General features: G+C 46.7%; 1 protein-coding gene across 6 annotated transcripts in view; it reads right to left on the bottom strand.

The window, feature by feature from the left end:
- Window positions 1-23793, bottom strand: part of NKAIN4 (sodium/potassium transporting ATPase interacting 4) — an 80774-nt gene that overhangs the window by 24132 nt on the left and 32849 nt on the right. For 4 of the 6 annotated variants that reach the window (XM_073607458.1, XM_073607456.1, XM_073607457.1 and 1 more), the window contains 2 exons: window positions 6787-6924; window positions 1201-1281 (listed from right to left, as the gene is read on the bottom strand). In XM_073607458.1, coding sequence (XP_073463559.1) covers window positions 1201-1281; window positions 6787-6924 — 219 coding nt within the window. Of the gene's footprint in view, window positions 1-1200; window positions 1282-6786; window positions 6925-10844; window positions 10984-23793 lie in introns of those variants that run through there. The other 2 variants (XM_073607459.1, XM_073607462.1) reach the window with 2 other exon arrangements.

Raw genomic sequence — 23793 nt, 5'->3', positions numbered from 1 at the left:
TTCCTAGGCTATTGCTTTAGGTTAGTTTCTCTTCTGGTTAAATGCTCTTAGGCTATTGTTTTAGGCTATTTTCTTTTCTGGTTGAATGTTCTTAGGCTATTGCTTTAGATTCATTTCTCTTCTGGTTGAATGTTCTTAGGCTATTGTTTAGGTTAGTTTCTATTCTGGCCAAAATGTTCTTTGGCTATTGTTTTAGATTATTTTCTCTGCCATGTCAAATGTTCTTAAGCAGCCTATTGATAATGCAGTTTTATTTCCTTCCACCACTGGTGGAAGAAGAAAGGATAATTTCTCGATTCCCCCATCAACACTGACTGACTCCCCCCCACTTGCGCTATTGTGTTCTGTTGGCAGAACACAATGGTGACTGCTGGCAGCTATAGCCGCCAGCAGTGATCAAATGAAAGAAATCTGACAGGCTGGTTGTACTAAAGTCAATCAATGGTCCCTGCTGAACCGGCCAAGATTCAATCCATCTATGACTGGCTTTAAGCTATTGATGAGGCTATTTTCTTTTCTGCTTGAATGTTCTTAGAATATTGGTATAGGCTAGTTGCTCTTCTTGTTCAATATTCTTAGGCTAAGAACATTCGTCCAGATTAGAAAGTAACCTAAAACAAAAGGCTAACAACATTCGTCCACATTAGAAAGTATCCTAAAAGTATTCAACCAGAATAGAAAGTATTCTAAAACAATAGAACAACAAGAGTATTCGACTAGGTGAGGAAATACCCTAAAAACAGCAGTTTAATTCACACAGAATAAACGCACATGTAATTTCGTTTGACAAACAGGTATAAAACTTTTTTTATAAATAGACCCCTTAAAGTTGAACTCCAACGAAAATTTTTTTTCTGATTTTTGGTAGACTGTTGAAGAGTTGGAACCCCTGTCAGGTTTTATCAGGGGAAATCTACACATAGGCCATGACTTCTGCTCTGGGTCAAAGCCGCCTCACGCCCCCCCCCCAACATCCAACAATCCAGTGCCAGTGTCACTACTGAAAAATGGGGCTCTCGTACTGGATTATTATTATTAATTGTTGGGGGTCACAGCTCCAGGGGGAGCAGAAGACATGGCTCGTGTCATGTGCTCCTGGTAAAATGATTTGCAGGGTGATAATGGCTCCTGCAGTATTTAGTATTAGATTGATCTTCACTGTAGTGTCTAATACATAACCCCCCCCCCCGGGGGTCTTACCTTGGACAGATCGCCCACTTCCAGGTAGAAGCAGATAAGGAATACATTCCAGGTCACCCACACAGCAGCCCAGATGGCGTACTAGAAGGAACAGAGAGGAGAGAAGAGATTAGCCAGCGTCAGATAGTAACTGACACCCTACCTAATATTTTTAGGCAAAGAGACCCTGTAATCAGTTTTACAAATTTTGGGCAGAGACAGTTACCTAGCACAGCCCCCTCCCTCCTCGCACGTCATAGCTCGAGGGTGTCTAATTACTTCTGTGCTGGCCCAGCTCCTCTGCCCCTCCCCGCTCTACATAACCTTTTATGTAGCAGCTTGGAGGGGGGGAGCAAAAGAGGAATACTATAAAGTGACACCTCTGAGTCTGCTGGGGCTGCTGACATCACTTCAAGTCTGAACACGCCTGAGCTCAGCCTAACTGGCAGGGAGGCAGGCCATCTGCAGGAAAAAAAAGAGGCCCGACAACGCTCCTGCCCCCGAGGTGCATACCACTTCTTTACAAGACATTAGGTATCTGCAGAGGAGTCGAGTGCCTCTTCCCCAAACCAAGCTGGAGCTCAGCCTAATAGCCCAGTAATAGCAGAAAAGGAGGCGGGCCATCTCCAGGAAAGAAGAGGCCTGACACCCCTCCCACCCCCAAGGTGCACATCACTTCATTATGAGGGATTAGGTATCCCCAGAGGAGCCGAGTGCCCCTTCCCCAATCCACACCAGAGCTCAGCCTAACTGACCAATAATAGCAGAAAGGGAGGCGGGCCATCTCCAGGAAAGGAGAGGCCTGATACCCCTCCTCCCTCCCCCAAGGTGCACACCACTTCATTACAAGGCATTAGGTATCTGGAGAGTAGCAGAGCGCCTCTTTCCCAAACCACACTGGAGCTCAGCCTGACTGGCCAGTAATAGCAGACATGGAGGTGGGCCATCTCAAGGAAAGAAGAGGCCTGAAAACCCTCCCCTACCGCCCCTGAGGTGCACACCACTTCATTACGAAGGATTAGGTATCCCCAGAGGAGCCAAGTGCCTCTTCCCCAATCCACATCAGAGCCCAGCCTAATTTTCCAGTAATAGCAGACAGGGAGGTGGGCCATCTCCAGGAGAGAAGAGGCCTAATAACCCTCCCCTCCAGCCCCGAGGTGCACGCCACTTCATTACCAGGGATTAGGAATCCCCAGAGGAGCCGAGTGACTTTTCCGCAATCCACTCTTGAGCTCAGCTTGATTGCCCAGTAATAGCAGACAGGGAGGCGGGCCATCTCCAGGAAAGAAGAGGCTTGACACCCCTTCTCCCACCCCCGAGGTGCACGCCAGTTCATTATGAGGCAATAGGTATCTGGAGAGTAGCAGAGCGCCTCTTTCCCAATCCACACTGGAGCTCAGCCTGACTCACCAGTAATAGCAGACAGGGAGGTGGGCCATCTCTAGGAAACAAAAGAGGCCTGAAAACCCTCCCCTCCCGCCCCCGAGGTGCATGCCACTTCATTACAAGGGATTAGGTATCCTCAGAGGAGCTAAGTGCCTCTTCCCCACTCTACACCAGAGCTCAGCCTAACTGACCAATAATAGCAGAAAGGGAGGCGGGCCATCTCCAGGAAAGAAGAGGCCTGACACCCCTCCCACCCCCGAAGTGCACATAACTTCACTACGAGGGATTAGGTATCCCCAGAGAAGCCGAGTGCCTCTTCCCCAATCCACGCCAGAGCCCAGCCTAATTTTCCAGTAATACCAGACAGGGAGGTGGGCCATCTCCAGGAGAGAAGAGGCCTGAAAACCCTCCCCTCCCGCCCCCAAGGTACACGCCACTTCATTACAAGGGATTAGGTATCCCCAGAGGAGCCGAGTGACTCTTCCCCAATCCACGCTTGAGCTCAGCCTAATTGCCCAGTAATAGCAGACAGGGAGGCGGGCCATCTCCAGGAAAGAAGAGGCTTGACACCCCTCCTCCCACCCCCGAGGTGCACACCACTTCATTATGAGGCATTAGGTATCTGGAGAGTAGCAGTGCGCCTCTTTCCCAATCCATACTGGAGCTCAGCCTGACTCGCCAGTAATAGCAGACAGGGAGGTGGGCCATCTCTAGGAAACAAAAGAGGCCTGAAAACCCTCCCCTTCCGCCCCCGAGGTGCATGCCACTTCATTACGAGGGATTAGGTATCCTCAGAGGAGCTAAGTGCCTCTTCCCCAATCAACACCAGAGCTCAGCCTAACTGACCAATAATAGCAGAAAGGGAGGCGGGCCATCTCCAGGAAAGAAGAGGCCTGACACCCCTCCCACCCCCGAGGTGCACATAACTTCATTACGAGGGATTAGGTATCTCCAGAGGAGCCGAGTGCCTCTTCCCCAATCCACACCAGAGCCCAGCCTAATTTTCCAGTAACAGCAGACAGGGAGATGGGCCATCTCCAGGAAAGAAGAGGCCTGACACCCCTCCCCTCCGGCCCCCCCAGGTACACTCCAATTCATTAAGAGGAAGGTATTTGTTAGGTATCCGCAGAGTAGCCGAGCGCCTCTTTCCCAATCCGTATTCTAAAAATAAAACAAAAGTGCCAGGCTGATTCCTTTTTAATCCTCTTTTATTAGCGGCAGCATGGAAAAATACATAATTGCTCTGTTCCTGACAAAAGCTGCTTTAGCGGCTCAGAGGAATACTTAATGGAATAAAATGAACAGATTTGACTAGATCTCGGTGTCAGGCCCCCCCTGCTCGCGTGCCGAAATTTGCAAATAAACAATGTATTATGTATTAGAGGACTTGTTTTTCTTGGAATGGTGATTGTATTAGGAGGTGACTCATACATAATTCAATTTATTCACTGCATAAAAGGCCACCCAAAAGGAACTCAGGTTCAGATGAGTTTCATATAACTCCTGTGTGGGGACCACAGGGATATAGTATAACATGTTTCTTTATTTTGAAATGAAAATGTTGCCCTTAGAATCACTTTAAAGCGGAGTTCCACCAATTTAAAAGTCAGCAGCTACAAAAAGTGTAGCTGCTGACTTTTAATAATCAGACACTCACCTGTCCCAGCGATGCGGGTGCACGAAGCCGCGCTCCTCTCTGCGGTGCCGGAATTCTAACTGTGGGCGCCCGGCTGTGGCTTCACAGCCGGGCGCACACTGTGCAAGCATGAGCCACTGTGATTGGCCGGGCAATCTTCTGGGACCTGTGACGTGATTTTGCACGGAGGGAGGGGGGGGAGAGGTGAACTTCCTTCGGGGGCCGCTGCGCCAGGGGAGGAAGTGGGAGCTGGGTGCCTGTAAAAACAGGGTACCCCCCCCCCCCCCAAAAAAAATGACATGCCAAATGTGGCATGCCAGGGGATCACCAATACTTAAAGCCGAAGTTCCATATTTGGGTGGAACTCCGCTTTAAATTTTTCCTGAAACATTTCCTGTTTTCAGGAAACTATGTACAGCACCCTACCGGTCCCATACCTCCCAACTGTCCCTGATTTGGAGGGACTGTCCCTGATTTGGAGCAATGTCCCTCATTCCTTCTCATTTGTCCCTCATTTTGGTCTGATCTATATAGCTGTATATAAAATGCACTTTTTATCTATCAAAAAGTGATTCCCAGTGCTAAACCTTTCATCCAATTTCTAAACTGCTGCATTTGTACATTTCAGAAGCCAATATAAAGGAATCGTAGTGGTAATTAAAAGCACTTGTGGGTTTAACCAATCATTTTTTTTCTACAATTCTCCTTTAAGGGGGCGTGACAGGGAGGGGGTGTCCTATGCCTACATACTTTTGCTATTGGGGCGTCCCCCATGCCAATTTTAGAAAGTTGGGAGGTGTGCGGTCCCTCCCACCAGCCATGATCATTGCCTGCATTGCATGGAGAAGCAAAGCGACCCAGTGATGTCATCAAAGGATCTCTACGCTTCCCTATGCAATTCAGGCAGATCATGGCTGGTGGGAGGGCCTGGCAGAATGCTGTAAATAGATTCCTGAAAACAGGTTTGTAATGAAAAACGAAAAGTTTTCTATGTAAAAATGTTCTTAGCATGTTGAGGAAGTGGTAAAAAAAAGAAGGAAAAATAAAAGCAGATTCAATTTCATCTCACTGAACTGAAAACTGCTATTTCGGTTGTAGATGTAGGCTGGCTGTTTGAATCGCTGCAAGATTTAAAGTGAACTCAATTTAAAACTTTTGAAACTAAATGTCCTGGCTAGGAACAAACACCAGGACATGCTGATATACGTCCTAACTTTGAAGAGGGATATCTTTGTTATGGCAGCAGCTAGCTGCCATAACCCCGGTATCCTCTTCTTCGGCCGGCGGTCCAGTTTCCGATAATACTGGTCTCTGCGGCGGATTCACCGCAATATCACATTTATCGGCAGCAGGAGAGGCCTCCCCCCCTCCCGTCGTGCTCAGGTGCCCTCCACCGGTTACCAGAGCCGTCGGCAGCGGAGGCGATCGGATGCTTGTCCTTCCTGGGTATGCAGGACGGAAGCGACGCTTTTTTTTTTTAATTTTTTTTTTTTTATTGCATTTAAGTGTAAATATGAGATATGAGGTCTATTTGACCAAAGATCTCATATTTAAGAGGTCCTGTCGTGCTTTTTTTCTATTACAAGGGATGTTTACATCCCTTGTAATAGGAATAAAAGTGACACAATTTTTTTAAATAAAAAGAACAGTGTAAAAATAAAAAATAAAAGGTAAAATAAATAAGAAAAAAAAAAAATGTTTTTAAACGTGCCCCATCCCGCCAAGCTCGCGTGCAGAAGCAAACGCATACGTGAGTAGCGCCCGCATATGAAAACGGTGTTCAAATCACACATGTGAGGTATCGCCGCGATCGGTAGAGCGAGAGCAATAATTCTAGCCCTAGACCTCTTCTGTAAACTCAAAACATGCAACCTGTAGAATTTTTTAAATGTCGTCTATGGAGATTTTTAAGGGTAAAGTCGCCATTCCACAAGCGGGCGCAATTTTTGTAGCATGACATGTTGGGTATCAATTTACTCGGCGTAAATCACGGAGGCTCAGCATCACATGTAGATGTAACCCCCAGCTCCATTATCTTTCACAATATAAAAAAAAATTGGGCTAACTTTACTGTTGTCCTATTTTTTAATTCAAAAAAGTGTATTTTTTTCCAAAAAAAGTGCGCTTGTAAGAACGCTGCACAAATACGGTGTGGCAGAAAGTATTGTAACGACCGCCATTTTATTCTCTAAGGTGTTAGAAAAAAAAAAAAAGTATCATGTTTGGGGGTTCTAAGTAATTTTCTAGCAAAAAAAAACAAAACTGTTTTTAACTTGTAAACAACAAATCTCAGAAAGAGGCTCGGTCCTTACGTGGTTAAGGAGGGCGTGGCGGGGGCGTGTCCTATGCCTACATACTTTTGCTAATAGGTGTCCCTCATTCCCATCTCAGAAAGTTGGGAGGTGTGGCCAAGGTTCACTTTGTAAAGGGAACACAACCCTGTCTGTCCTGCAGCAGGATAAACTGCTAAACCAATAATGTCTTCTTCATTTCCCAGAATCCTTTGTCACTGTACACACGGAGCTGGTGACGCTCTGTCTGTGCCTCTCTCTTGTAATACCCAAAGCGCTCCACCAATGACTTACCGCGGTGACGTAGCGCGGCCTGTACTGTAAAGTGCCGAACAGGCCTAATATGATAGCGATGATGTGTAGAAAATTGGCCAAAATTGGAGCCCATTGATAGCCCAAGAAGTCAAAGACTTGGCGCTCTAGTGCTGCCATCTGTACAGAGAGAAGAAAGAAAAGGAAAGTCGGTGTTTAGGAAGTAGAACATTGATGAGTTGAATAAATGAGCATTTTTAATGTGTACTACAGTGCCTTGAAAAAAGTATTCATACCCCTTGAAGTTTTCCACATTTTGTCATGTTACAACCAAAAACGTAAATGTCTTTTGTTGGGATTTTATGTGATAGACCAACACAAAGTGGCACATAATTGTGAAGTGGAAGGAAAATGATAAATGGTCATCAACATTTTTTTACAAAGAAATATGTGAAAAGTGTGGCGTACAGTCATTACTTTGTAGAACCCCCCCACCACTGCCCTCCAGTACTTCTCCTGGCTCCCCCGTGCGATCAGAGAGCCAGGGAATAAATCGGTCGGTGGTGGCCCTTTATCATAGAGCTGACCGTGGACCAGATGGTCCACGGCCAGCTCTATGACCCTCGGAGGCCACATGCGAGGTCATGACGTCACTTCTGCTTTTCGGCAGATGTAAACACTGCCATTTTTTTCGCTGGAAAGCCTGAGATTAATTTTTTTTTTTTTTATCTAAGGCTTTCCAGCATAGAGGAAAGATATGAGGACTTATAGACCCCAGATCTCTCCATTATGAGGAGCGGTCATGCCCTATTCCAGTTACAGGCGGTCCCCTAGTTACAAACATCCGACTTACAAACGACTCCTACTTACAAACAGAAGGAGACAACAGGAAGTGAGAGGAAATCTACCCCTAGGAAGGGAAATTCACCCCTGTAACATTTATTATGGGAAAAAGGTACCTCCACTGATGCTTTATCACCAAGGCTTCTTTCCACAACAACCCAAAATCTTCATAATCCAATTGTCAATGGGACAGAAAGTGAGGTGAAATCTTCTGAACAGGGGCACACACAGCAAAACAAACATTACAGGGGTGATAACCCTTCCCTATGCTATCCAAAATCGAAAAATCGTTTTTTTTGGCTGGAGCTACACATAAAAAACGTACCTGTTCCGACTTACAAACAGATTTAACTTAAGAACAAACCTACAGACCCTATCTTGTTTGTAACCCGGGGGACTGCCTGTACAAGGGATGTTTACATTCCTTGTAATAGAAATAAAAGTGATAACAAAAAAAAAAAAAAAAATCAAAAGGGAAAGTGTAAGTATAAAAAAAGAACACATATATGTAAACGGCATTCAAATCACACATGTGAGGTATCACCGTGAATGTTAGAGGGAGAGCAATAATTCTAGCGGAAGACCTCCTCTGTAAGCAAATACCGTGTGACATAAAAAAAAGCAATGACTGCCATTTTATTCCCTAGGGTCTCTGCTAAAAAATATATATATAATGTTTTGTGGTTCTGAGTAATTTTCTAGCAAAAAAAATGATGATTTTTACATGTAGGAGAGGAATGCCAGAAAAGGCCTGGGTTGGAAGTGGTTAAAGCGTTTGTTAACCCAAAAAATAAAAATAAAAAAAGGATCCTGCTTCTTTAAAGCATGTTATATGACACAGTGCTTGTCCTGTGTCATTTGGCCCCCTGTAACACCTAAAAAACCTGGCTGATCCTGACAGTTTCTCCTCACCCCTCCGTAAACTGACCACGGTGTATCATGGCTGCTGAGACCAGACGCCGTGGTCAGTTTATGCGCCTCCGTCATCAGCAGCTTGCTATCTGCTCTCTCTGTTCCCGTGTCCTCCTCCCCCCTCCCCTCTCTGTCTGTGTGTGAGCCGCCCCTCCCGCTACTCTCATAACACTAACCTGTATACACCATCAGCACTGCCTCCTATTGCAGTGTCCCCCTGTGTGAATGATTTATAAATATAAATGGTGTAAATACTTAATTTAAGAGCCGAGATTGCGATCACATGACGAGCCAGCTCTCTCCTCCTCCTCTCCTCCTCCCCTCCAGACTGACATCAGCAGAGGAATCTCAGCCCCGTCCGCTGCATCTCTCAGAGGAGGAGAGGAGAAAGCTGGCCAGTCTTGTGATCGCAATCTCGGCAGTGAAATTAGGTATTTGCAGCATTTATGAATTATTATTTATGAATGAATTTATGAATTTATAAATCACACACAGAGGGGGATAGTACTAGCAGTGCTGATGGTGTATACACGTTAGAGTGGCTTAACAACCACTTTAAGCCCTTCCTCACTACACTGGAGCCACCAAAAGCCAGTCATTCATAACAGCAGCTGGCGATATTGGCTATTGCAGTGTGACATTCATTTACAAATCCTATCCTAATGACAGATTTGCTTTACGCTGGGGTCACACTTATGCGAATCGGATGCAGTTCTACCGCATCCAATTTGCATGACAGGAGAGTGTGACTGGCTCTCAATGGTCCTGTGCGTCTTTGGCCCCGTTTCAGGTCCAAATTCAGGCAAAAATTCTGGAATTAATTCAGACCTGAAACGGTGACACACTGGACCCCCTGCTGTGCCCCGCGCCGCACATACGGGGAGATTTATTCAAACTGGAGCACTCAGAATCTGGTGCTGCTGTGTAAGGTAACCAATCAGCTTCTATCTTCAGCTTGTTCAATTAAGCTTTGACAATAAAACCTGGAAGCTGATTGGTTTCTATGCAGAGCTGCACCAGATTTTTCATGCTACAGCTTTAGTAAATCTGCCCCATAGTGTGAACCCAGCCTTAAAGTGTTCACCTTTTTCAGAAAAAAAAAATATGAAAGGGTTAACTTAACACCAGGTTCTGGTAGCCGTCCCATGATGATGTGCATGCGCTGCGACTCGCCATCGGGAGCTGGATGTCTTCTCTGGGTTCCTGCAGCCACCACCTTTATGATGCGCATGCATGCAACATGGCATGTCATTATGGGGCCAGATGCAACAGCTGGCTCCCTGATGATGCCCCTGCATGCACCCTACAGTACTTCAAGTCCTCCTGGGATGTGTCACGTGGGCATCCCAGGAGGGCAAAAAATTTGTGGTAAGAATCGAGAAGTGGTGGGAATGTTCCCCGAAAAAAGGTATTTAAATATTAAGAATAATAAATATCTGGTTGTTGGAGAAGAGGTAGGTAAGGGTGGAACGGCTGAGGGTGAAGGTTAGCCAATAATGAATATCATAAGGTCGAAACTTTCTGCAATATTCGTTCTAATTATAATTATTATTATTGTGTAGGCGTACAGCTCTCACAATCTTCTCAACTACTAAACACTATAATTTGATCCCGTTGGTCACATTTAGTAGCTGGGAGATTTTATTAGCACGAGCTTCGGAAAACGACAAGGTGTCAACTTTTGCCTCTATAGGAAAATTCTGGCATAAGCTCTGCAGGCATTAATTGGCTTAATCAACCTTTTTGGTGGACAATGTGTTCTTCTGCAGACCTATTCTTTAGAGCTGATGGAGGGATGAGCGTAGAAGGAAAGGGGACAGAGGGGGTTGGGTGGTAGAAAGGACAGTTGGGAGCCATGTCGAAATGTTATTGGTTCCTGGGGGTTAATGTACTGTCGCTCTTCGCGCCGTCTGCCTGAACAGGCCCATAAAGGTGTGAAATTGTTTGTGTGCCGGAGGTGCCTGGGGACACGTCGGTTGTCCTCATTATCGAGTTTACCCTTGCTCAGCACCGAGGGGCCTTTGGCCACTGTACAGCAATTACAGTCAGCGCAGCAATGCTCCTGGGAGCTGGCTTGCCATCCAGGCCTCTCCTCCAGCATGATGGATATCCCTGTCCACTTTCTTTGTGAGGAATCCATCATCCTGTCTCCGTGGCCACTGCTCCGGATACCAAGCGGATTCATCACGTGGCCCTTTCTAACATGCATTCTCTTTGCGACAACCCTCCAGGGTCACCCCGGTGAAGATGAGACAGGCTTGGCACTGCCAACGATGTTTGCTATAGATCTGATTTGCATGCAAATGATCCTGGAGGGGAGCGCGAGAGAGGGAAGAGACTCCTACCTGTGCGCTTTTCTGCACACGCCGCAGCCTACCTGCCACCTCATCGTGTTTGTTTTAATTGGTTTACCCCCCGCTGGGGTTGCTATGGCGACCTTCCTTGGGGTCCTGCAATTTGTGATTCATTTCCCGGCATCCATTGCATGCAAGCAAAGGTCACTGTGAAGGATGCCTAAAGTCAATTTTGCATTTAACCCCTTACCGAGCAACAGTATGGCTGCATCTCTGCAAGAATTCCAAGTGCTTGGGTAGGGGGTACCTGTTTCAGTAGGCTCCAGCGAGGCAATTAAATTGCTCTGTAACACATTTTAATCTTCTAAACAAGTTAATAATGCAATTACTGGACCTCCGCTTGGGGTACGTCTCATTTATTCTTTCCTTGCGTGGCTCATAGGAATTGGCCAATGCCCTCTAGCACTTCTTTTAGGATTCTCGCAATGTACAAATAAAGTGGCAAGCACCCCAACCTATAACTGGCCTTTGCTACAAGGTGCACATGGAAGGGCAATGCACATTACAAACAAAAGATTTCCCAGCACACTTACCAGCCACCCTGCAAAACAACCAAATTGGACCTGTTTAACAGTTTTCGTTAAAAACAGAGGGTTTTGTTTGCACATGTTTCAAATATATGCGTAAGCCACAGTGCCCACACCAAGGGACCTCTGTATATACTGCAGTCCTAACTCTAAATTTCCAGGGCCTCCACATATAGGAGCACATATACTGATGCCCATGTGTCTAGGGATGACTGGAAACCTTTTCCTGGGGGCCAAACATAACCAACTGGCCCCTTTCGTGGTAGGAACAGATTTTGGTGGGCTAAAGAAAGAATACCACACAAAGTATGATATGGTGCCACAGTGATTGGTGGGCATGGTAAAAGGTTGGCATGGTTTACTGTGACACATCTTGCTGTCTTTCTACATGTCTTGGAGACTCCGGCAGGTAAACCTAGCTGGGTTAATGTAGCTCCTGGCTAAGGGGTTTTGAGTTTTCCCACTCGTCCTGCTGCATTTTTTATCCTACAGTATATAAGAACGTTATTGGCTAGCTAAGAGAGACAGAGCCACTTGTAATGACATTTCTCAAGAAATGGCCAACCAGCTTTCTGGAGTTGGCAAATGCCCTCAGTGCTAGGCGGTACCTGTTTCAACAGGCTCCAGCAAGGCATATAAATGAGAGAGAGAGAGAGAGAGAGAGAGAGAGAGAGAGAGAGAGAGAGAGAGATCTGTAATGGCATTGCCCAGGAATTGGCCAACCAACACTGCTTTCAGGAGTTGCCAAATGCCCACTGTGCTAGATTAGAGTCTTGACTTCCTTAAAGGTCCAGTCCACTCAAAAGTGATATTCTAGCTAAGGGTCTGGATGGCTGGGTGACTCAGACTATTACATGTCTTGGAGACTCCAGCATTGAGATTTTTGTGTCCATGTGGCTCAGGAGTTTTGGATGTTCCCACTCCCCCTGCTGCATACTCTATTATTATATTTAATAAAGTTACGGTCCAGCTGGGCGAGTGGAGGCCTTCGTAATGGTATTGCCCAGGAACTGGCCAACCAGCACTGCTTTCAAGATCCAGGCAATACCCACAGTGCTAGATGAGAGCCTTGGCTAACTTAATGGTCCAGTCCACTCACAAGAGATATTGCAGTTATAGGTTAAGTCTGGGATGTCATTTGTAAGCCTCTTATGTTATGGACTCTAGCAGTGAGATCCCCAAGTCCTTGTAGCTCTGAAGTTCTAGGTGTCCCCACTCTTCCTGCTGCATCTTCCATCCTATACATCAGTGGTTCTCAACCTTTCTAATGCCGTGACCCCTTGATAAAATTCCCCAAGTTGTGGGGACCCCTAACATTAAAATTATTTTCATAGCTTGGGTTGCCAGCACCCAAGGCAAGACAAGTAATTTGCACCCCTAACCCACAGACATTTAGTGCTCCCCGAGTCCCTTCCACTTGTATAGTATTAAAACCTCTTATGGTACATTTTTCTTTCCCTTTTATCTCTCTATCCTAATTTCTTGTTCCCCCCCCCCCATCCCTCTTTCTTGTTCTCCTATTCTTTGTCTCCCTTTTTCTTTGTTCCTCCCCCTCTTTTTCTCTCCCTTCCATGTATTCTCTATGTTTATTCCTTGGTGGGGGGAATGGGATGAGTGGCAGTGCTGGGGGGAGTTCTGATCAAACAACTTAGGTGCTCTTGATCAAGGTCATCTGCGGATCTGAGAACTGTAGTGGGGACTTTTAATGGCAACTATAATAACAGGTAGTGTTACTCACTGTCTCCAGCTCTGTAGTGTCTCGTAGCAGTGACACCTATGCAGAAATCAGGAAATAGGGTCTCCTCCAGCCCCTCCCACTTCACATTCCTCACCAGTCAGCTGACCTCTAGTCTCTGCCCCCCCCCACCCATGCCGTGAACTGAATGGGTGGGTGCAAAGAGGCTGAGTGGGCGGCCGCGGGCTCTAGGAACAGCCCAGCGGGGTGGCCACAGGCTCCAGAGAGAACTGCTGGGCAGCCGTGAAAAGGCTGGCAGAGTGGTGCGGGCTATAGGAACAGCCCAGGATTTGGTGACCCCTGGAAAATCGTCATTCGACCCCCGAGGGGGTCCCGACCCCCAGGTTGAGAACCACTGCTATACATTGAAATACAAGTCCAACAAGGGTAAGGTATGTATAGTCCAGGGGACTCATTAGGTGACTTATCTCTCCATCGTCTATCCTTTCAGAGCCCTGACCTTTATAATTGACCCTGGCCTGTGTTTATCCATTAGGGATATTGAATTGCAAGCTCCACTTGGCAGGGGATGTTTTGCATGGCTCAATGTTTCCTCTACAGACCTGCAAAATATATTACGCCATATAAATAAAAAATAGTGATAGTAAAATGTCTCAGGCATACAAAGCTCATGTTTCTCCTCCCGCAAGTAAGGTCACCTCTCCGAGACAGGGAGAGGAGGTGTAAAAAATTATCCCAGGATGCAGTGCGGGTCAACTTTTCATGTAGGGTCATGGTCTGGATGACGAGTCAGCAGTAAATGCAGTAAAAGCTATAAAGGAATTAATACAGTCTGAGAGCAGTCATATTTCACAGCCAGGAGAAGGGGGCTTACCAAGACATATATCTTCCATACAGACTCAGTTATTCACTGTGTGCCTACATAACTAAGGGAAAACCATGCTAAGAACATAATTGTATTATATTAACCACCTAACAAATCCAAATCCAACCTCAGAAAAACAACCCTTTGTCTAGAATGAACCCCCATAGTTTAAGGCTCTAGTATTCATAAACATGTAGCAGAATTAATAAACAAAGGAGCTATGGGTGGCCACTCCTCCTCCCCTGCATGACCTGTGTGTGGCCACTCCTCCCCTGCATGACCTGTGTGTGGCCACTCCTCCCCTGCATGACCTGTGTGTGGCCACTCCTCCTCTCCCTGCATGACCTGTGTGTGGCCACTCCTCCCCTGCATGACCTGTGTGTGGCCACTCCTCCTCTCCCTGCATGACCTGGGTGTGGCCCAATCCTCCTCCCCCTGCATGGCCACTCTTCCTCTGGGTGGTCACCACTCCCCTGCATAACCTGTGTGTGTTCACTCCTCCCCTGTGGGACCTATGTGCAGCCACTCCCCCTAAAGTAACTGTGTGTATCCACTCCTCCCCTGCATGACCTGTATGTGTCCACTCCTCCCCTGCGGGACCTGTGTGTGTCCATTCCTCCCCTGCGGGACCTGTGTGTGTCCACTCCTCCCCTATGGAACCTGTGTGTGTCCACTCCCCCTGTGGGACCTGTAAGTGTCTACTCCTCCCCTGAGGGACCTGTGTGTGTCCACTCCCCCCTGCAGGACCTGTGTGTGTCTACTCCTCCCCTGAGGGACCTGGGTGTGTCAACTCCCCCCTGCGGGACCTGGGTGTGTCCACTCCTCCCCTGCGGGACCTGGGTGTGTCCACTCCTCCCCTGCGGGACCTGGGTGTGTCCACTCCTCCCCTGCGGGACCTGGGTGTGTCCACTCCTCCTCCTCTGCTCTTGTAGAAGCCAGAACCAAGAAAACAAAATGATCCGACAGCTTTCAGAAGAGCAATCAATGTGCCAGTGGGAGCTCCCTGCTGAACGTAACACTATCATCTGTTTCAGAAAACTGTATCTTGCTGTGTATTGCAATAAAAGCTCAGCACTCCCATATTTAGCTGGTGTGCAGCATGCAGGAGTCAATAAACCGCACAAACAATCTATGTAGATGTTAAAGCTGAGCTCTTGGGCCGATATTAAAATGACCATTTAATCCTGTTTACTCCTGAGGGGCAGGCGTCAGCTAAACATTAGACGTTATTTTGTCACAAAATCATCAATTCTTCTAATTTTAAGGTGTCTGCATGGAGAGAAATTACAGAATAAATAAAACTGGGGAAAAAACCATTGCAATTTCATTGAAAGGGATCAGAAATGGAAAGGGATCAGAAATTTGCATCGAGTTAAACAGATGACTTGCTGCCTTGCCTGCAGGGACTTTACAGCTTGTGCAATTTGTGGTGGAAATCAACTGATAAATGCCATGTGTATGGCCAGCTTCAGAGTTCGAGTGTTTTTATCTTTATTATAAACGTCCATAAGAACAAACTAACACGCTTCAGGTCTTAAGGGCTCCTTCATCAGTGGTTACATTCAGTAACTTTCACCTTTCACGACCCCAATGACTGATATGTAGCAGGAGGTCATTCACAAGTCTGGAACCCGAGTCTACGATCATTGATAATCCACCAAGTAGTTCCCATGCTCAGTTGGCTGGGTGGGTCAGAAATGAAGTGTTGACAGCTGTAGTGGCGATCCAAATGTTCAGGGGAACTCTTTAAGGCCTCGTCTACACTTGCATTGCTGAAGAGAATTTGACAGGTGGTAAGGAGGTGTTGTATCTCCTCCTCACTGCCTGTTTAAACCCCCTCATTTCTAGACTACCGTACCACAACCACATGGAATTGCACGTGGATGGAACAATGTTGCATTTAAATAGGTCACGTCAAGGAGTATCGTTTCCTCCACGGATGTGAAGCAATGAATCACTGCTGCTGCATGTGTAGAACTCCAACTTGGGAGAAGGAGTGCCTTTCCAGCTAAAAGGGGATTAGTGGAGCCCCTGAACTGTAACAATACAGCTGGACTGGGCTGTACACATGCCATGGCCATAATGCTTTGCTTAACTGGAGGTGCAAAGTTTGACAGGCGCCACCACCTGTCAAACTCGCCTATTGAGTGCAATGTGACCACACCATAACCGTGAGCCAAAAAGCTTAGCTCACAGTTGCGGCACTGTCTCGCAATGTAAAAATTGACATTCGGCAACTTAAATGAAGTAGTGCCCCTCTGAAAAGCGATCCACTGCAGATATGAAAAAAGCCTAATGGATTACCAGTGATCCAGGGCCGGCCCTACCACGGGGCCCAGTGGGTCCATTGGACCCAGGCAGCACTTTGAGAGGGGCAGCAAATTAAACCATGGCCGCCTCTCCTTCTCTTCTCTCTGCCCCTCAGCAAATTGACAGCCAAGATTTTTTTTTCCAGCAGTTTTGCGTGTCATGATACCTGCCCCCCAAGCTGCTCCGCCTGCCTGCCTCTAGCCCACCCGGATAATGCCTTAGCCTGTCCATATTCTACTCTAGCCTTTCCATATACTACCCTAGCCTGTACCTATACTACCCTAGCCTGCCCCTATACTACCCCAGCCTGCCCCTATACTACCCTAGCCTGTCTATATACTACCCCAGCCTGCCCCTATACTGCCCTATCCCATCCCTTGGAATTGAACATAATGGTATGCCATTTAATTTTGCATATAGACAAGTTGCTGTTGCATGTAAATCTGACTTCCTGATAAATGTAATTTTAGTTAATTATCATGCTTTAAAATAATGGATGTGGGGGCCTTTTGGTGGGTTGGTTTTTTTTTTTGGGAGGGGGGGCAGCATTTCATTCTTGGACCCAGGCAGCACAATGTCTTGGGCCAGCCCTGCATTGACCTCCTGCTACATTTCAGTCACTGGTGTTCTGAGAAGGTGAAACTTACTCATCATAATAACCCCTGAGAACGTGCAGTTCTCCCCGATGAGGGAGGCCCTAAGAACCGAAGTGCGCTGGTTTGTTCTTATGGATTTTTATGATAAAAATAAAAAACATATAAACCCTAAAGCTGGCCATACACGTGGCAATCCTGTCAAATTCCACCAAGAATCGCACATCGCAAGTCGTATCCAGAAACTGAGCAATCTACCACCCCGCAAGAGTTGACTGTGAAGTTGAACGCGGACAACAAATTGAAAGATTCAGTATAGTTTACTGAAAGGTCGAATCGAAGAACAGGAAGAAATGATAGCAATTTTGTCAAAAGCGAACAAAATCTTCCAATGGGTTAAACAGAGGTGGGAGGACTTGCTGCTTTGCCTTTGCAGCGACTGTGAGGTTTTAGCGCAGCGGACAGATGTCGCTGCAGACACGGGGAGGTGGTGTGTATATGGAGGCCCACAAAACAATTCCCCGCGGTACAACAAAGCATCCAAACCGGCTCATTGTCTGCGCACATTTCCATCCTGGAGCTGTAAAAGCCCGGGGGGAATCCTCTGTCATGCAAGACCGTTAGACAAAGCCGCGGCACGTGCTGAGCGCCAGACTGAGCCGGGTAATTAAAGAGCATCTGCAACGAGGCCCCAAATAACCCCATCCGGCAGTCTGCAATATGGGGCTTTCAATGCATGCAGGCCTCAAGCAAGCGAGATGACATAGCTGCATAGGATGACATCATTGTGCGTTTTGCATGTATATTGTTGTTTTTATGTGCCCATGTTTCCTATCCATAGGGGGGTAGGACAACAGTTGCCCCTTATCTTCCCTCTGCTTCGCCTCATCCTGTTTGCAAAGATGCTCATTATCCGTTGGAATTCTGTCTTTCTGATTTTTCTTTTTTTTGACCGCCTGCCTTTTTACAACCAGCAGTTCTTTAGTTGAACAAGCCGCCTGCCAAGGGCAGGAAGATCTATATGAACAGCCAGTATTTCAGAACAAATAACTTTCTAACAGATAAGGGAAGTAGGGTGAAAAAGATTCCCTTTAAGCCGGCTGGGTTTGCAACGAGACAACATCAAACAGATGACGACATCAAACTTGACCTGTAATGAATCGTTTCAAATGATGTGAAAGCTACCTGCACCTTACATCCCTCCGTCCGACACCCCTGGCCCATGCAGAGATCTCTACAAATCCTATTACATAAGGCTTAGCGCTGACAAATGAGAACAACCGTATTACGATGGAAAATTAAAACTCATTAAAGATGTATCGGTCTTCAGGTTCCCTGACCTTCCGTGCCCCGCATTCCGATGGACACAAAGACTCTCTCTCTCTGCGAGGAGAAGAACCGTTTCCAAAAAGGCAAAGATGGCAGCCGCAGGAACTGGTCTGCTATGCCATTCTATTCTTTCAGGTTTAATGAATTGTCATTTTTCAGATTTTTTTTTCCTGCACATGGAGGGCACCGGTCTGCAGAATAATTCAAAAGGGAGGATGGCTGTATGTATTCGAACTGCAGAGAGTCTTGAGGCTCCTCTCTGCTATCCCCAGAGCACCAATCACCCTGTTCTCTGCAGTCAAACTTGTGATCTGCCACTGGATTTAACCACAAGCGGCCAGTGGCACCCAGACAAGAGAAACTTAAATTGGCCCCATTATGTCTTTGCATGTGCGATAGGGACCTTAGATTGCGTCTTGAGGGCTTTACATGTGAGATAGGGACCTTAGATTGCTCCTTGAGGGCTTTGCATGCGCGATAGGGACCTTAGATTGCGCCTTGAGGGCTTTGCATGTGAGAAAGGGGCCTTATATTGCTCATTGAGGGCTTTGCATGTGAGATAGGGACCTTAGATTGCGCCTTGAGGGCTTTGCATGTGAGATAGGGACCTTAGATTGCTCCTTAAGGGCTTTGCATGTGAGATAGGGAGCTTAGATTGCATCTTGAGGGCTTTGCATGTGCGATAGGGAACTTAGATTGCGCCTTGAGGGCTTTGCATGTGAGATAGGGACCTTAGATGTCTCCTTGAGCGCTTTGCATGTGCGATAGCGACCTTAGATTGCTTGAGGGTTTTAGATGGGGACCTTAGATTGCTCCTTGAGGGCTTTGCATGTGCGATAGGGACCTTAGATTGCTCCTTGAGGGCTTTGCATGACCGATAGGGACCTTAGATTGCGCCTTGAGGGCTTTGCATGTGAGATAGGGACCTTAGATTGCTCCTTGAGGGCTTTGCATGTGAGATAGGGAGCTTAGATTGCGCCTTGAGGGCTTTGTATGTGCGATAGGGACCTTGGATGTCTCCTTGAGGGCTTTGCATGTGCGATAGGGACCTCAGATTGCTCGAGGGCTTTAGATATGGACCTTAGATTGCTCCTTGAGGGCTTTCCATGCGAGATAGGGACCTTAGTTTGCTCCTTTAGGGCTTTGCATGTGGGAAAGGGACCTTAGATTGCTCCTTGAGGGCTTTGCATGTGCGAAAGGGACCTTAGATTGCTCCTTGAGGGCTTTGCATGTGCGAAAGGGACCTTAGATTGCTCCTTGAGGGCTTTGCATGTGCGATAGGGACCTTAGATTGCGCCTTGCGGGTTTTGCATGTGAGATAGGGACCTTAGATGTCTCCTTGAGGGCTTTGAATGTGCGATAGGGACCTTAGATTGCTCCTTGAAGGCTTTGTATGTGCGATAGGGACCTTAGTTTGCTCCTTGAGGGCTTTCCATGTGCGATAGGGACCTTAGATTGCTCCTTGAGGGCTTTGCATGTGCGATAGGGACCATAGATTGAACCTTGAGGGCTTTGCATGTGAGATAGGGACCACAGATTGCCCCCTGGGGGCAGGGACTGATGTGAATGTGCAATATGTAAAGCACTGCTTAAATTCTCAGCACCATTTAAATCCTTGTAATAAATTATGCAGCGATCACTCAAGAATTTGTCCACCGCACTTTTTTTATACAACCAAAACTGTCAGGAGCAAACAGTTCCCATGATGAAAACAACGAGATTGTAATTTTGACCTCATGAATAAGCCCAGGTGACAGGATTCTAAAAATATAAAGTGACAACAGGCGGCTGGCCAGACAGACGGGGTTACATCATCCAGCAAATGGACCAAACATCCCCTGCTGGGCCATCAATCCTAACAAACAAAAAAAAAAAGTTCAGAGGACAAAGTTAAGGATGTAATAGCACCCAAATCTGAATCAATTCTCTCATTTCATGAAGGAAAGGGACTCCCGAATGATCCGACAGAAAGGACGGGCCAAGTACAGATTTGACTTTCCCAAATGACATGATAGCAAGGACGAGCCGAGTTAAGACGTATTTCCCAAGTGTCACCACAAAGAGGACAGACCGAGTACAGATGTATATCTAAAAAATGTGATAGGGCTGCTGCAATCTGACAAATAATACATCCAATAATATACATAAATCCAATAATATACAATAAACGCACGTGCTGAATAAACATACGATCCAATAGTAAATGTATAAAAGTTGACTGCAACAAAAAATCTTCTTATTATAGAATGTGTTTCAAATTACACTGTGAGAAAAAAGTGCTTCTCAAGTAAAAAATGTAAATAAATCCAATATTGATGTGCAATAAACGCATGTGCTGAAAAAACTGAAAAGTCCAATATCAAATATATATGAAAGTTAATTGGAACACAACATCTTCTTATATAGAGTGTGCTTCAAATTCCACTGTGAGGAAAAAAGTGCTTCTCAGATAAACCAACAATCTGTGACTAGTGCTCCCTTCACCAGGTGAAATGGCTGCTCACCTCCCTCTCAGACCCTGAAAGGGTCAAACTCGCTCACAACTAATGATAATTCCCATCAGGAAAAAGGCTCCACACTGATCTTTAAATGGTTCCCACCAATGTCCTGCAGGGATCAAACACGCTTTGCACCTCGTATACTTCTCCTTTCAAGGTTGCCTCCGTGATGATCACAAGCAACTCCAGGCTGTCATGCAAAAATATAACGTGCCTCCAACAGTGCAGTACCAGGTGTTAAATGGAATAAACCTCACCCACCCAACTTCAGCTATTAAACTCACATGTATTTCAATAAACAAAACCAGCATATAACAGATTTAAAATCCAACAGGTCTCACGCACGTCACCGCCAGGCTCTACCTCTACGCGTTACGCCACCATCCACGTGGCTTCATCTGGAGGGCCTGAGTACAGATGCATTTCCCAAATGACCGGAGAGAGAGAGGACGGGCCTGAGTACAGACGTATTTCCCAAATGACAGGACAAAGAGGATGGGCCGAGGACAGACATGACTTTCTCTAATGACCCGATAGAGAGGGCGGCCTGGAAACAGACGCCTCTTTCCCAAATGACCCGATAAAGAGGATGGGCCGAGAACAGACTTATTTCCTGAATGACCCGATAGGAAGGATGGGCCTAGTAAAGACGTATTTCCCGAATGATCCCATAGAAGGACGGGCCGAATGCACGTATATTTCCTGAATGAACCTGATAGAAAGGACAGGTCAAGAATAGACGTATTTCCCGAATGACCCAATAATAGGACCGGCTGAGTACAGACATATTTCCCAAATGACCCGATAGAGAGGACGGGCTGACAAGTACAGACATATTTCTCAAATGAGAGGAAGGGCCAAGTGCAGATATATTTCCCAAATGACCCGATAGAGAGGGCGGGCTGAGTACAGACGTATTTTCTGAATTACCCAATAGAAAGTATGGGCGGAGTACTGATGTGACTTTTCCACATGACCCCTTAGAGAGGACGGGCCCAGTATAGACGTCTTTCCCAAATGACCCGATAGAGAAGGACGGGCTGAGTACAGACTTTTTTCCCGAATGACCCGATAGAAAGGATGGCCAAGAACAGCAGGGACTTTCCCATATGACCCCTTAGAGAGGACGGGCCGAGTACAGACGTCTTTCCCAAATGACCCGATAGAGAAGGACGGGCCAAGTACAGACGTCTTTCCCAAATGACCCGATAGAGAAGGACGGGCCAAGTACAGACTTTTTTCCAGAATGACCTGATAGAAAGGATGGCCAAGAACAGATGAGACTTTCCCACATGACCCCTTAGAGAGGATGGGCCAAGTACAGACATCTTTCCCAATTGACCCGATAGAGAAGGACGGGCCAAGTACAGACATCTTTCCCAAATGACCCGATAGAGAAGGACGGGCCAAGTACAGACTTTTTTCCCGCATGACCCGATAGAAAGGATGGCCAGGAACAGATGGGACTTTCCCACATGACCCCCTTAGAGAGGACGGGCCAAGTACAGACTTTTTCCCTGAATGACCCAAAAGAAAGGATGGCCAAGAACAGATGGGGCTTTCCCACATGACCCCATAGAGAAGACAGGCCGAGTACAAACATATTTCCCAAATTACCTGAAAGGATGTGCCAAGAACAGATGCAACTTTCCCAAATGACCCGATAAAGAGGACGGGCCAAGTACACACGTATTTCCCAAATGACCCAATAGAGAGGACAGAGCGAGAACAGATGTGAATTTTCCCCAGTGATCCAACAGAAAAGATGGGCTGAGAACAGACGTGCCTTTCCCGAATGACTCTGGTGGCAACCATCAGGTTGGCTGCCCAGACTACTGTGTGAGAGCTGCGGAGAGCTCAAGTTCATTGTGAACACACCAAGTCTTTTTCTTTCAGCGGCATCTGGAAACGGTCCCTTGAAGCCATAATGGAAGCAGGAGAGTGTCAGTCCATGTAATAGGACCATCTGTCGGGGGCAGCCATTGAAAGTGGAGGCCGGGATATTTTGGAAAGTGTTATTACTGCAGCATCCCGCAGGACCCCCTGCAGTAACACAAACAGCACTCTTCTGGTTAAACAATTCAGGGTCAATTTAAAGGGCGCCATACGCTTAGTGAGACTGAGGCAGAATACAGACGATTCCCACACAGTCTGCTCATGGTGTGTCTAAGGCTTGGTCCATCCAGAGCTGACATGTCAGTGTTTAGTAGACGCTGGAAAGTAAAAGCGGACCTTCATCCTCATTTTATTTTTCACACCCTCATTTAACAGTATTTTCTGAGGAAATATAAATATACATCTTTCTTTCGTATTTTTTGCCTAGGACGAGATGTCCCTGGTACTGCCCACAGACTCCTGGGATATGAATGTCATATAGGCCAAAAGTTTACAGGCAACTCCAAGAGTGCTGGGTGCGCTCTAGCCCATTAGTTATATTGTTTACACATCACCATTTTATCCCATGGGGATATATGATTCTGTGGATAGAGAGCTGAACGTGCATGTTCTGCCAATCCTGTGCCAGTACCCACAATCCCTTGCATGTGCTGTCAATCCTGTGCCTATGCCCCCAATCACTTGCATGTGCTGCCAATCCTGTGCCCCCAATCCCTTGCATGTGCTGCCAGTCCTGTGCCCCCAATCCCTTGCATGTGCTGCCAATCCTGTGCCCCCAATCCCTTGCAGGTGCTCCATTTTATATTGACTCCCTTTTACATTGTAAAGCGCTGCGTAAACTGTTGGCGCTATATAAATCCTGTATAATAATAATAATAATGTGCTGCCAATCTTGTGCTCTCAATCACTTGCATATGCTGCCAATCCTGTGCCTGTGCCCCCAATCCCTTGCATGTGTTGTCAATCCTGTGCCTGTGTCCCCAATCCGTTGCATGTGTTGTCAATCCTGTGCCTGTGCCCCCAATCCCTTGCATGTGTTGTCAATCCTGTGCCTGTGCCCCCAATCCCTTGCATGTGTTGTCAATCCTGTGCCTGTGTCCCCAATCCTTTGCATGTGTTGTCAATCCTGTGCCTGTACCCCCAATCCCTTGCATGTGTTGTCAATCCTGTGCCTGTGTCCCCAATCCCTTGCATGTGTTGTCAATCCTGTGCTTGTGCCCCCAATC

Source organism: Aquarana catesbeiana, linkage group LG12 (assembly GCF_042186555.1).
Source record: "Aquarana catesbeiana isolate 2022-GZ linkage group LG12, ASM4218655v1, whole genome shotgun sequence".
Lineage (NCBI taxonomy): Eukaryota > Metazoa > Chordata > Amphibia > Anura > Ranidae > Aquarana > Aquarana catesbeiana.
Note: the sequence above shows the minus strand (reverse complement) of the source record. Positions and strands in the feature narration are given on the sequence as shown.